At 42.0% G+C, this 15,329-nt stretch overlaps 1 protein-coding gene across 7 annotated transcripts in view; it reads left to right on the forward strand.

Annotated features, from left to right (window-relative positions):
- The first annotated feature begins 2,392 nt into the window (after positions 1-2,392).
- Positions 2,393-15,329, forward strand: part of SLTM (SAFB like transcription modulator) — a 54,980-nt gene continuing 42,043 nt past the window's right edge. For 6 of the 7 annotated variants that reach the window (XM_023228562.1, XM_023228563.1, XM_023228564.1 and 3 more), the window contains exons 1-2: positions 2,393-2,891; positions 3,858-3,945. In XM_023228562.1, coding sequence (XP_023084330.1) covers positions 2,730-2,891; positions 3,858-3,945 — 250 coding nt within the window. In that variant the 5' untranslated portion in view covers positions 2,393-2,729. The remainder of the gene's footprint in view (positions 2,892-3,857; positions 3,946-15,329) is intronic. The other variant, XM_023228568.3, reaches the window with a different exon arrangement.

Below are 15,329 nucleotides of genomic sequence, written 5' to 3' on the forward strand. Positions count from 1 at the left end.
CCAGCACTTTGGGAGGCTGAGGCAGGAGGAGAGCTTAAGCTCAGGAATTTGAGGCCAGCCTGGGCAACATAGTGAGACCCTGTCTCTACAAAAAAAAAAAAAAAAAAAAAAGAAAGAAAGAAAGAAAAGAAAAGAAAAAAGAAAAATTAGCTGATTGTGCTGGCATGCCATTTGAGAGGCTGAGGAGAAAGGATTGCTTGAGCCCAGGAGTTCCAGACCACACTGGGCAACAATGTGGTGACACCCTATCTCTACAAAAAATATAAAAATTAGCCAGGTGGGGTGGCAGGGGCCTATAGTCTAGCTATTCAGGAGGCTGAGGTGGGAGGATCACTTGAGCCTGGGAGATTGAGGCTGCGGTGAGCCATGATTACACCACTGCCCTCCAATCTGGGTGACACAGTGAGACCCTGTCTCAAAAAAATAAAAACAAAAACAAAAACAAGAGAGAGTGTAGCTATAAGTCCCTAGGTAAATCTCTTACAATCTTGAGGACTGGGTCAGAACATTTTTTTTTTCTTTTTTCTTTCTTTTTTTTTTTTTTTTTTGAGACAGAGTCTACCTCTGTTGCCCAGGCTGGAGTGCAACGGCGTGATCTCAGCTCACTGCAACCTCCACCTCCTGGGTTCAAGCGATTCTTCTGCCTCAGCCTCCCAAGTAGCTGGGATTACAGGCACGTGCCACCACGCCCGGCTAATTTTTTGTATTTTTAGTAGAGACGGGGTTTCACCATGTTGGCCAGGCTGGTCTTCAACTCCTGACCTCTAGTGATCCACCCGCCTCGGCCTCCCAAAGTGCAGCGATTACAGGCTTGAGCCACAGCACCCAGCTTTTTTTGAGACGGAGTCTCGCTCTGTCGCCCAGGCTGGAGTGCAGTGACCGGATCTCAGCTCACTGCAAGCTCCGCCTCCCGGGTTTATGCCATTCTCCTGCCTCAGCCTCTCGAGTAGCTGGGACTGCAGGCGCCCACCAAGTCGCCCGGCTAGTTTTTTGTATTTTTTTAGTAGAGGCGGGGTCTCACCGTGTTAGCCAGGATGGTCTCGATCTCCTGACCTTGTGATCCGCCCGTCTCGGCCTCCCAAAGTGCTAGGATTACAGGCTTGAGCCACCGCGCCAGGCTTTTTTTTTTTTTTTAGACAGGGTTGCCAGCCTCTGTTGCCCAGGCTGGAGTGCAGTGACCGGATCTCACTGCAACACCTACCTCCCGGGTTCAAGTGATCCTCCTGCCTCAGTCTCCCGAGTAGCTGGGATTACAGGTGCCCACCACCACACCCGGCTAATTTTTGTATTTTTTGTAGAGAATGGGTTTTTTCTCTTGGCCAGTTTGGTTTTGAACTCCTGACCTCAAGTGATGGGCCAGGAGATTTCTCAGGAATCTTTGCATTCTAAACTTCTATTACTGTGAAACCAATACTGTAGCAGAGACAGAGCTGGATTTGGAATCAGGAGGCTGGGATTTGAGCGCAGCTCTGCCACATACCAGCTGTGTGAACATGGCCAAGTCATTTAATCTCTGTAAGCCTCACGGAGATTTACCTCACAGAGTTGGGAAGGATTAAGGGGGTTACTGTATGTCAAAGTGCCTTATAAATTGTAAAGAACTACCCTAATGTCAGGTATTCTTTTATAACGTCCAGTCTTCCTCTTTTTGAGCCAATCAGACAAAGTAACCTAAAGTGAGTCAGATCTCAGGAATTTAAATTGTAAAACCAGGAAACACATTATAGTTAATTGTGCATCATGCTCACCATATGGAATTTATAGAATCGTTTTATTCTATCAGTGCTTACACTTTGATAATGAATAATACAAAGTAAAATTACAAATAGGTACTCACTTCTACAGGCCGATCCTTCATAAGAAGATGGTTACTGTTCTCGGAATCCCAAATTTTGGGGGGCAAAATAGTGAACACAGTATATGATAACGGCAACAAGTACTTATAAACTACTTTTCCCATTCATTGAACAATTTCGTGTGGAGCCATCACGTCTATCGGGGAGGACAGCAAACCTGAGGCCAACACGAAAGAAGTTTTCCTGTTTTCAAGTGAGCAGGGGCAGCCCTAGAATAAACTAAGCTGCCATCAGCAGGGCGATGATATTTTCTCCTGAAACAGCCAATGAGGCATGTGTCAAAAGCCAGGCCTTTCTATTCTTTGCATTAACAGTCCTAGAATTGCTTTGAGGTCTTTTGAATGGAACTCGGGAAACCTAGTTCCTTGGTGCACACCGGCGACAATTTTTCGACTATTCAGCAGAACTGATAAAGTATTTCCCTGAGAGGTTCAGCGCGCGCACGCGCCTTCTCGGTTTGTGTTGAGTAACGCGCGCACTGTCATTCAGTGCCTACACATCGTTGTTGCTGAAGGGTCAGGAGTTGCAAGAAAATGGCTAACGAAGCGACGAGGGAACGGCGGCGCGGCAGACGTTGCTGCGGTACGACGTGCCTGACCTACACACAACCGAGCACACCGCCCAAGTGTCCGCGGCGGGCCGGACCGTACGCGCCGCTGCCCGTCCCTGAGCCAATGCGCACGCGCGGCCGTCATCCGGGTGCTGGCTGCTGCTGCAGGTTGCGCTAGGGTGGCGGACCGGGGGAGGGGCCAGCGGCTCATTGTGCGCAGCGCTGTGCGGCGCCGGCGGCCGCCGAGGCCTGGGTGGAAGTTGGAGCTGCTGCCGCCGCCCTGCAGCCCACTCGCTGCCTCGGCAGCGCGCTGCTCTTCTAAGATGGCTGCCGCTACCGGTGCGGTGGCAGCCTCGGCCGCCTCGGGTCAGGCGGAAGGTAAAAAGATCACCGATCTGCGGGTCATCGATCTGAAGTCCGAGCTGAAGCGGCGGAACTTAGACATCACCGGAGTCAAGACCGTGCTCATCTCCCGACTCAAGCAGGTGAGGCCCGGCGAGGACTGGGAAGGACCGGGAAAGGGGAGCTTAGGCCGCGCCTCGGCGCCCCGCTTCCGCCGCAGCCTCAGGCCGCCCGCAGCAGCTGGGACCTGCGGGGCAGCATGGTAGGGAGAACCGGGGCGGCTCCCGCGAGCGTGGAGGACGGGGACCCTTCCGCGGTGCCCCTGCCCCCGCGCCCCGAGCCGGGCCGGGCCTGCGAGGGACCGGCCACCGCAGCGCAGCGCGCCTCCGCCTCCCCGGGACGTCCCCGCCAGCCTGCGAGGGTTGCGGCCGACCGGCGCGGCCTCCCAAGGGCGATCGTGAAGACCTGGGAGGCGCTCGGTCTCCAGCCTTTAGCCATGGTGAGCGTGTACATTTCTTGGCCTCAGAGGGAATGGTTACTTTGGTGACTTCTGCGAAGTTACCGTTTAATTGTGCCCAACCGTTTCTTCCCCATTTTGAGGGGGAATTGGTAGTGGGAGTTGATGGGTGGGTGACAGAGAGAGTTTTTGTTTCCCACTAGGCTTTTAGTTTTTGCATCAGCGCAATAATTACTTTTTCATTCCTCATTAGCTTTCTGGTTTGAGTGAGCGTTGGAATTGTAGTAGAGTAGCAGTAAGTTTGCATTACAGAAACTAGGAAAACTCTTTTTAGTTATTTACTTTAGTAGCTAGCAACTTTTCTGCAATATAACATATTTAGATTTTTGGCCAGTATGATGTGATATTTAATTATCTTTACGTGGTAGAATTTAAAACTCCTTGCGATTTTGATACCTAATGATTTTTTCCCCCTGAAAGTTTCTCTCACTCTTTCGTGTAGTTTAATTGCTCATTTTTGAAGTCGGTTTATGAAATAACTGGCAATTCTAATGTCTTGAGGCTTGAGGTTTGCTAAATTTTTTTTCATTTCGTTTTTATAAAATAAGTTTAGATAGATTGTGTAGCATATTAACTTCTCTTTCTAATGTAGGCTATTGAAGAGGAAGGAGGCGATCCAGATAATATTGAATTAACTGTTTCAACTGATACTCCAAACAAGAAACCAACTAAAGGCAAAGGTTGTTACGAGTTATGAACATATTTTAAAATATATTTTGGTTATATAACTTGACTCTGCTCTTGTGCCACTTGCCCTGTTTATATAGTGCTACTCTTTGCTATTTCCCTCTGGCACTCTGCCTTCTTGGGTCAAGGAAGAAAAGTTACTGTTGCCAGGCTTTGGGTAACTTGTAGCCCTTAAGATTCGGCTGAAGCTGATTAGAAAGTGAGAACAGTTCTTTATTGCTTCCGAAAAAAATTACAAAGTCAAGTTGTGTGATGATGGTTCATAGTGTGAAGACCTGAATAAAATACAGTTTAACACATGTCTACCTTGCCCCACAATTGGCAGAGTATTGATGGAATTCCTACCAAATCTTTCACCTTGCCTCCTTGCTGTTTTCTTTAGTACATTAAAATTCTATAACCTTTATGTTTAGTACTTTGTTTGACTTGGTGAACTTAATTTGCATTTATGCCATTATACCTCCTAATTTTTAGTGAAATTCAAAAAGACCTCACCAATCGTACTAACAAGGTAGAGGGAAAAATCCATGATTAATTAGCTTTAAAAAGGTTTAAATTGTAGGGATGTTAAAGATTCTTATTTTGTAACTTTTAAGCTAGAGCAGAATATATTTATTTCCAGGATATAATGATTTAGTGACTAGCTAAAAGTGTTTTAAATGAACATTTTGCAGTATGAATGGAGCTTAGGTATTTTTTAAAGCTTCTTGGTGAGTGAAACCTTTACTTGAATAACTGCAAATTTCTCCCTCCTATAAGGACAGTGGCAGAGGATGGACATGATATATCTGTATTCTGGTCCTTACCTACAATTTTCATGTAGAGTTTCTCATGGACAGCGGCTGCATTTTTTGTAATCTAATTTTCTTTACTGCTTTAAGTGATCCACATGTTACTCCCAACGACTGAATGATCGCAACTAAAATAAAATGAATGGATTAATCTTGAAAATAAGGGAATATTAAATTTTGATCTTAAGCACACCTGGGCATGAGAGATGAGGACGACTCACTAGTTTGAGTCTTCCTAGGTTAGGAAAGTCCCCTGTTTGTGCCAAAGGAAATTGAAAAGGGCTAAGAAGCATTCCCTGGGAGAGGTGAAGATGTAGTTTAGAGAAGTAAACAAGTTATCTTAAAGGTAGCTTTTAAGATAACTCTGACTCAGTGTATCACTTTGAGAGATACATTTTCCTGTGTTTAGAGAAGCTTGTCCTGAGAAGACTGCTAACAAACCAGAGGCTATTTCAAAATGGAAAATGATAAAAATTCAGAAATAAGTATATCAGGAGTTAACCATGTGTCTTGTAGTGGTTTTGATTCATATCTTTTACCTAGCATGCTGTGCTTAGTCATAGTCCCAGGTTGTTTGAGTTGACTATTATTTTAGCATTGAAAATAAACATGATTTATTCCGTTCTCATCTACTTTTAATTTCTGTGTATATCCCTTTTTCAGTTTTTTTTTTTTTTTTTAGTTTCGTTTTTTTTTTTGTGGGGGACGGAGTTTTGCTCTTGTTGCCCAGGCTGGAGTGCAATGGCACGATCTTGGCTCACTGCAACCTCCGCCTGCCAGGTTCAAGCGGTTCTCCTGCCTCAGCCTCCATAGTAGCTGGGATTACAGGCAAGTGCCACCACACTCGGCTAATTTTGTATTTTTAGTAGAGACAGGGTTTCTCCATGTTGGTCAGGCTGGTCTCGAACTCCCGACCTCAGGTGATCCGCCTGCCTTGGCCTCCCAAAGTGCTGGGATTACAGGCATGAGCCACCGTGCCTGGCCCCTTTTTCAGTTTTGACTAGGAACATCATTTATCTCACCATTAGAAATAGTTTCAGCAATATAAAATTTTAAGGATTTTTTCAATATATTTTATGACATATAGATATATATCATATATATGATATGTAAGTAAATAGGTATGTATATATAGGGGTGTGTGTGTATATATGTATTTTTTAATAGGGTATTGCTCTGTTGCCCAGGCTAGAGTGCAGTGGTGCCATCATAGCTCTTTGCAGCCTCAAACTCCTGGGCTTAAGTGATCCCTCCCACCTTAGCCTCCCTGGTAGCTGGGGCTACAGGCACGTGCCACCACAACATTTTAAATAAGTAAACATTATTTATTTTTATCGGTATGTTTGTTAATTTTTTTCTTTGTATGGGTTATACTTGAACTTTATTCCATAACTCTGATGTTAAGAAGTCTTAAGGTATTCAGTTAGAAGTTGTAACATTTGGGGGCCTGGCGCAATGGCTCATGCCTGTAATCCCAGCACTTTGGGAGGCCAAGGCAGGTGGAGCACCTATGGTCAGGAGTTCAAGAGCAGCCTGGCCAGCATGGTGAAACCCCATCTCTACTAAAAATACAAAAAATATATATATATCTGGGCGTGGTGGCATGGTCTGTAGTCCCAGCTGCTTGGGAGGCTGAGACAGGAGAATCGCTTGAACCCAGGAGGCGGAGATTACATTGAGCCGAGGTCACACCACTGCACTCCAGCATGAGCAATAGAGCAGGAGTGCATCTCAAAAAAAAAAAAAAAAAGTTGTAACGTTTAATCATTTGTCTGTAGCAGGCCTCATTCTAAGAGTTGCATGACAAAAAGCTCTAGTCTTCTTGAATTCCGGCTATCATTGTTATGAAAATCCTGTGAATTACAAAGAATATAATGTAAATCTCCACCTCCAAACATAGTTTGAATTAATTTACAATAAAGATGCTTATTGATTCAATTATTTTATTTTTATTATTTTTAGTATGAGAGATTTTTAACCCAGTTTACTTATTAAAGAATGCTCATCTCAAATTCCAAGCGCTACTGATCATCTTTAGAGACAGTTTTGCTTAAATGCGTCATACCAACTCAGTTCTAGCCTTTGAGATGTTTTCTCTGCCAGTTTACACAGTGATAAAATTATTTTAGGCCAGGCGCAGTGGCTCATGCCTATAATCCCAAAAGGCCAAGGTGGGGGGATCGCTTGAGACCAGGAGTTCAAGACCAGCCTGAGCAACATAGTGAGACCCTATCTCTATTTTAAAAAAGAATTAAGATGTTTAAGTAATAACTTTTAGAAAACAAATTTGTATAGGGAAACTTATTAAAATATCAATAATGAACAGATTTTAAAACCAAGGATATATTAAATATTGTTTTAATGTGATGTCAGTTTTTCTTTTTTTTTTTTTTTGAGATGGAGTTTCGCTCTTGTCGCCCAGGCTGGAGTGCAATGATGCAGTCTTCGCTCACTGCAACCTCTGCCTCCCGGGTTCAAGTGATTCTCCTGCCTCAGCCTCCCGAGTAGCTGGGATTACAGACATGCGCCACCACGCCCAGCTAATTTTGTATTTTTAGTAGAGACAGGTTTCTCCATGTTGGTCAGGCTGGTCTCCAACTCCCGACCTCAGGTAATCCTCCCACCTCGGCCTCCCAAAGTAAGCCACCATGCCTGACTGATGTCAGTTTTTCAGTCAAGTTGCTGAATTACTACATTCAGTTCTTTTTGCCAGATCTTGCTTTACTTACTGGTATCTACCTTGAAAATAATTTCGTCTTGGTTATGCCAGTTTTCCTTCAGTGAGCCTGTTTTATCTTTTGTAAAACTGGAAATTTTACTGGTTCACCTATAAGGCTCTTTTAGTTCTGAAATTTAATACTTATATAGCCAAAAATGAGAAGAAAATTCCTTCTGTTTAACTAAAATGATGTTTAAGGAAGCAACAGGTAAGCTCATAGGAAATCAGTATAGTTTTTCTTCAGCACAAATTACTAGAAAACGAAAAGTGCCAAGAAGGGGATTACTTAGAGGTAATTATGTAGACATCAGCAAGACATAATATATAATAGCTTGTCAGGAAAAGAAATCATTCTTATGACAATATTAAGGTAGTGATTAAAAGTTAAATGACGAGAGAAGCTTCCTGGGTATGGAAAAAATACTTTGGTGAAACATTAAGGTTATCTCTTATAAAATAACTATAGGGTAACTTTTTAAAAGGTATGTTAAAATGATTATATTTAGAGAGGTTAGAGGGAAAGGAACCTACATTTTTAAGTTTCTCCTAGAATACTTTTTAAATGCAGCTATTACAAGCACAAACAATGTTGATAATGTTACAGTGGGCTCTGACATTTATAAAATTCCTTTACATGTAGTAAATAGAGTGGATGTTTGTAGTTTAGAATGGCTTTCCTGAGTCTTTTCACACTCTGTTATGAACTTTTAAATAGGTAACTTAGAAGAAATCTTCACCCATTGAAGTTTATGGTTATATTAATTGGGTGTGTGTTTAAAAAGTAGTTAAACAGGTAGAGCTAACTTCTCATTAGGTTGTTTTAGAGATTATAGATTTAAAGACTTTTGGTTTACCTGACACTGGCATATCCTGTTCTTTTAGATTTTCAACCTTTAAAGTCACCAATTAACTTCAGCAAAAGTGATGTGGTTAATCAGTACAGGATTTAGAATGTGTGTACTGCCGTACTTACTGACGTGAAAACTTAATTGCAATACCTGTCAACTTCAAAAAGACTAAAAATGCTGTGTAAAAGCTGATTTTTCTCCTATAGAAACAAGTATATTTTGAGGTTATAGGTTTGGCCAAACATCTACTAATTTTTTGTGGAAAATACCACAGACTACGTATTTATAATTACATGTTTACTCTGTAAAGCTTTCTAAAACTTATGTCGATTAAATGTAGTAATCAGCCATATAAAGCACATTTCATAGAACACAGTAACATAGTGTACTGTAATTAGCTTTTTTTTACCTCTAGCTGTAGTATGTTCAGATATTAAGAGACACTTTAATCAGAACTGTGGCATTGAGGAAGACTTTGGGCATATAATTGTTACAGATATTTCTTAGGCACCCGAAAGGCTGAAAGCTCTGTGAAGGCTGGGACATAGTTTTTCATTCGCCTCTCTGTCTGTAATGCCTAGTGTAGAGCATGGCACATAATAACTGCTCAAAAAATATTTGTTGAGTGAATACTGAGGGCCTTTTTGGGGCTTTCTTAACTGCTTTTAGAAATATCTCTTTTGGGCCGGGTTCCATGGCTTACGCCTGTAATCCCAGCACTTTGGGAGGCTGAGGCGGGTGGATCACCCAATGTCAGGAGTTTGAGACCAGACTGGCTAACATGGTGAAACTCCGTTTTTACTAAAAATACAAAAAATTAGCTGGGCATGTGGCTGTAATCCCAGCTACTGGGGAGGCCAAGGCAGGAGAATCTCTTGAACCCAGGAGCAGAAGTTGCAGTGAGCTGAGATTGCACCATTGCACTCCAGCTTGGGCAACAGGAGCAAAACTTGGTCTCAAAAAAAAAAAAATAGAAATATCTTTTTTGGTGCCTATTTTAATTGCATATTTCTTTGTAAGAAGCAGGTACATCAGGGATTAATCGTTTTTATCTTTTTTTTTAAGGTGCCTCTCAAGAGCACTAATGGCTTCTCCTTACACATTGATATGTAAAGTATACTTACTTTAGTACACATAAATCATTACATCGTCCTTTTATTCTTTACCACATTGATGCTGTGCTGAAAAGCCTCTGAACCTTTGCTGGAATATTGTCCAACCTCAGAGATTGTATATGTCATTTTCATTTCACAAAATTAGCCCTTTTATCAGAGCCATTAAACCCTACATTTGACCAGGCACGATGGCTCACACCTGTAATCCCAGCTGTTTGGGAGGCCCAGGCGGGCAGACCACTAGGTCAGGAGTTTGAGACCAGCCTGGCCAACATGGTGAAACCCCCTCTCTACTAAAAATACAAAAATTAGCCGGGTGTGGTGGCATGTGCCTATAATCCCAGCTACTTCGGAGGCTGAGGCAGGAGAATCACTTGAACCTGGGAGGAGGAAGTTGCAGTGAGCCAAAAATGGTGCCACTGCACTCCAGCCTGGGTGACGGAGCAAGACTCTGTCTCAAAAAAAAAAATAGGTAATCCAGAAAAGTAGAAAGTGAAGATTACCCATAATCCCACCACCCTGAATTTATCATACATAACATTTTACATATGATATACATACATAATATTTATAATCAAGTACGTGTTTACTCTGTGAAGCTTTCTGAAAATTGTTTCAATCTAATACAGTAATCAACCACATAAAGCACATTTCATATTACCACACGTTGATCTAAGTTGTGTAGGTATGTGCGCAAGTACTTACAGGAGGTTTATGTTTAAGGGTTTTTTTTTTCCTCCCTTTTTAACAACTAAAATAGATTCACACCATACATGGTGTTTTGTTGAAGGTAGATAGAATTTAAATATTTCTGTAGTCTGGAGAGTCAAAACAATAACCTTCTGTCTGTATTCTTCTTAACAGCTTCTATAGATAGATTCACTTTGTGGCTCATGATCTGCACCTGCATTAGTCATTTGAGTTTTAAAAAATACAGAAAGCAGGCTTTCACTCCCCATAGAGTTGGTTTGGGTTGTTATGTTGGGGGCCCAGGCATCAGTATGTATGTTCTAAAAGCTCCCCAGGTGATTCTTATGTACACCTAGAGTTAAGAACTACTGACTAATCTAAAGCTTGAAAATTAGCATCATTTTTATTCATCTCTGTGCTACTCAGTTTCTAGATTGTTTTATATACTTTTCAGTTTTCGAAAAACTTCTGCATTGCTTTATTTGATTCTCACAACAGTGCTGAGTTAGGCAGCACTATTTTCTTTTTACTGGTAGAGTAGAAAGGTAACTGATTAAGAACCCAGTTAAATTACCTTTGACAGTCTTATGTTTGTAGGCACAACTGCCTGAAGGAGTGTGCCAGAAGTGTTTATTCTGTTCATCTTTAGATAACAAATGTAAGAGATTTGAAAAATATACCTTTGGCATATTCAAGGTTTATTACAATGAATGGAAATTATCTTTGTAGTAATTTTTCAAAGTGACCTATTGGGCCAGGTGGGATGGCTCACACTTGTAATCCCAGCACTTTGGGAGGCCGAGGCGGGTGGATCACTTGAGGTCAGAAGTTCGAGACCAGCATGGCCAACCTGGTGAAACCCCATCTCTACTAAAAATACAAAAACTAGCTGGGCGTGGTGTTGGGCTACCTACTCAGGAGGCTGAGGCAGGAGAGTCACTTGAACCCAGGATGCAGAGGTTGCAGTGAGCCGAGATTGCACCACTGCACTCCAGCCTGGGCAATAGAGTAAGACCCTGCCACAAAAACAAAAAACCCAAAATGACGTATTGTATGACTGTTGTGTTTAAGACAATGTACAAGGCCTTTCAGAAAAATGATTTTATTAGTAAAATGTCAGTTTAATAGAAGAGAAGTTAAAACACTTGCAAACAATACAAGGCATGGCCTGTGATTGTTTTAAGATATTCCACGCAACTGGGGAGAGGTTGTTGTTGGAAACATTCCCGTTTGGCATATCTTCTTAATCTTCCTCTCCCTTCCAGCAGAAATTTTATAACTAAGCTTTTTCTTTTTTTAAGCTTATCGTAGCTCATGTGGATGTTTAAGGGGAAAAGTTACTGAGCCATAAAGTATTTTGGCAAAATGATTTTAAAATTTCCTTAGGCTAGGCGCAGTGGCTCACGCCTGTAATCCCAGCACTTTGGGAGGCCAAGGCAGGAAGATTGCTTGGACCCAGGAGGTTGAAGCTGCAGTGAACCATGACTGCCACTGCAGTCCAGCCTGGGCGATAGAGCGAGACCTTGTCTCAAAGAAAAAAAACTCATTATTAAGTGGGATTTGTTTTTGTTTGGGAGGTACTTAAAAAGGAAAATTGCAAACCTTTATAAGGACCAGTTTGCCTTTGGAGGAAAAAGAAAATTGCAAACCCTTATAAAGACCAATTTGCCTTTGGAGGAGAATCAGCCAATTTATGATCCAAAATTCTTTATTCAGAATTCTCAAATACAGAAAGTTCTGAAAACTGAAAGTTTTTTCTTAAGTTTGGTGGCAAAAGTTACTTATAGTCTTAATTTATCCCATTTGATGTGAATCTGTATACATTTCATTGCACAAAATGTTTCTGTGAATGTGAAATACTGTTCCAGAAGCCACTGGGAGGTTTAACTTAGTACATAGTATATGCAACATTTTACTCTTCTAAAATCTGAAAATTGTGAATTCTGGAACATATCTCAGAGGGTTTCATTAAGAATTTTTGGACCTGTACAAATTTATGCTGCATAAATGTTTATAGTCTTGTCTTTCTCTTGTATATACATTTTTACTTTGCCATTTTACTTTAGACCCTAAAATCATGCAAATAATATTTTAGGTTTTTTTTTTTTTTTGTAATTTCAAAATAGCCATGTTACTTACTATGATAGTTGAGGATGTGATAAGTTAATCTTGCTTTCATTTTTTATTTTGTTATTCAGATTATGTTTACTGCCCAAAGTTTGGCTTCAGGCTGAGCGTGGTGGCTCACGCCTCTAATCCCAGCACCTTGGGAGGCCGAGGCTGGTGGATCACTTGAGGCCAGGAGTTCGAGACCAGCCTGGCCAATGTGATGAAACACTGTCGGTATTAAAAATACAAAAATTAGCTGGGTGTGGTGGGATGAGGCTGTAATCCCAGCTACTCAGGAGGCTGAGTCAGGAGAATTGCTTGAACTCGGAAGGCAGAGGTTGCAGTGAGCCAAGATCACGCCACTGCACTGCACTCCAGTCTGGGCAAGAAGAGCGAGACAGTGTATCCAAAAAAAAAAAAGAAAAGTTTGGCTTCAATCTGCCTTATACTTTCAGTTAGTTCCTTCATCCTGGTCATGCCACTTTCACAGTTTTGTGGCAGTTGCTAGATTCCTTGTAGGACAAAAGAGGTGAAACTGTTTAGTTGATTTGCTGCAGGAGCTTTGATAGCAAAGGTTTAAATGGGACAGATATAAATGGTTACTTGACTGTACAAAAATGTGCTGAAGATAGTGCTGCTTGTTGGAATTTAAGGGCGATTTGGTCTTTAAAATTCTTTCTCATGTTTGATATTACAAAAGTTAGGGACCTGCAGATGTAGTGACAGGATGTACTGACAGGATGGGGTTATACACGAAGTTAGTTGAACTGCCATGTCCTCCCTTTCTCCCAGCTGGGCCAAATAGAAATCCAGACCTTGTTTTCTTATTTTTAACTTCTAGAGATTATTTATCTATTTGTTTATTTTTGAGAAGTCTCGCTCTGTCACCCAAATTGAAATGGAGTGGCGGCGCAATCTTGGCTCACTGCATTCTTGACCTCCTGGGCTTGAGGGATCCTCCCACATCAGCCCACCTAGTAGCTGGGATGGCAGGTGCACACAACCACACCTGGCCAGTTTGTGTGTTTTTTTGTAGATATGGGACTCCACCGTGTTGTCCATGCTAGTCTCGAACTTCTGACCTCAGGTAATGATGCCTTTACCTGATGGAGGCCAATGTCTTGGCCTCCCAAAGGGTTTGAGATTACAAGTTTAAGCTACCATGCCCGACCTGTTTTCCATTAGTGTCCAGCATAGGACTTACTCCATTATCAGTCAGAAAATATATAATGCAGCTGGGTACAGTGACTCACCCCTGTAATCCCAGCACTTTGGGAGGCTGAGGCGGGCTACTCACCTCAGGTCAGGAGTTCAAGACCAGCCTGGCCAATTTGGTGAAACCCCGTCTCTACTAAAAATACAAAAATTAGCTGGATGTGGTGGCGGCATGTGCCTGTAATCCCAGCTACTTGGGAGGCTGAAGTGGGAGAATCGCTCGAACCCAGGAGATGGAGGTGGCAGTGAGCCATGATCACACCACTGCACTCCAGCCTGGATGACAGAGTCAGACTCCATCTCAGAAAAAAAGAAAAAAGAAAAGATATAATGCTTGAATATCGGCTGGTTTTATATTATATATTTTTATATTTACTTTATATATGTATATATTTATATGTTATATGTATAATATGTTATATGTATATAATATATAGTTATATATTAATGTGATATATAATATATTGTACATATATATTATATACACATTGTATTATACATATTCTGTATATGATATACATATATATACTGTTGTACTAGGTTCTGAGCTGGCTGATAAACATTATAGCCTTTTTTTTTTTTTTTTGAGGCAGAGTTTTGCTCTTGTCACCCAGACTGGAGTGCAGTGGCATGATCTCGGCTCACTGCAACCTCCACCTCCCGGGTTCAAGCGATTCTAGCTTTTGGGAGGCCTCAGCCTTCCAAAAAGCTGGGATTACAACCATGAGCTACCACACCTGGCTACTTTTTTGTGTTTTTAGTAGAGATAGGGTTTCACCATGTTGGCCAGGCTAGTCTCAAACTCCTGACCTCAAGTGATCCGCCCATCTCGACCTCCCAAAGTGCTGAGATTACAGGCGTGAGCCACCTCCCCTGGCAACATTATAGCTTTTTAAAATGAGTTATATTTTGTATGGAGGGGGAAAGTGTTTTTTCACAAAATAAGAAATTACAATATAGTCGACTGGTGTCAGGAGTTCGAGACCAGCCTGGTCAACATGCTGAAACCCTGTCTTTACTAAAAATACAAAAATTAGCTGGGCGTGGTGGCATGCACCCGTAATCCCAGCTCCTTGTGAGGCTGAGGCATGAGAATTGCTTGAACCTGGGAGGCAGAGGTTGCAGTGAGTGGAGATCATGCCACTGCACTTCAGCCTGCATGACAGAGTGAGAGCCTGTCTCAAAAAAAAAAAAAAAAAGGAAAGAAGTTACCATATAGTTTCTAATTTACTATGTGTAAAACAAGCCAAAAGTTACAAATTATGAAAGCAGTCCAAAGCTAATGTGAAATTTCAATTTTCTTGAATATTACGTATCTGTCAGGTTGTTACTCCAGTTTCGTCAGTTTGACAATCTTGTCCTAATGGCTTTTAAGATTACAAGCTGAAACATTAAATGTCCAGTGTGATTGTACTTTAATAGCTGATGGAAACAGTATGGGACAGCAAAGTTAGACCATTTTTACATACCCCAGCGCTGCCTCTTGTTGCCTGTGTGTCATAGTCATCGGGCAAGTGAGTCTCACATTTCAAAATTTCATACATGTGGATTTTGGAGCTTCTGTTTACACTAACAGAGATTTTATATATATATATATATATATATATATATTTTTTTTTTTTTGAGGCGGAGTCTCGCTCTGTCGCCCGGACTGGAGTGCAGTGGCCGGATCTCAGCTCACTGCAAGCTCCGCCTCCCGGGTTTACGCCATTCTCCTGCCTCAGCCTCCCGAGTAGCTGGGACTACAGGCGCCCACCACCTCGCCCGGCTAGTTTGTGTAGAGACGGGGTTTCACCGTGTTAGCCAGGATGGTCTCGATCTCCTGACCTCGTGATCCGCCCATCTCGGCCTCCCAAAGTGCTGGGATTACAGGCTTGAGCCACCGCGCCT

This window comes from Piliocolobus tephrosceles, chromosome 6 (genome assembly GCF_002776525.5).
Source record: "Piliocolobus tephrosceles isolate RC106 chromosome 6, ASM277652v3, whole genome shotgun sequence".
NCBI lineage: Eukaryota > Metazoa > Chordata > Mammalia > Primates > Cercopithecidae > Piliocolobus > Piliocolobus tephrosceles.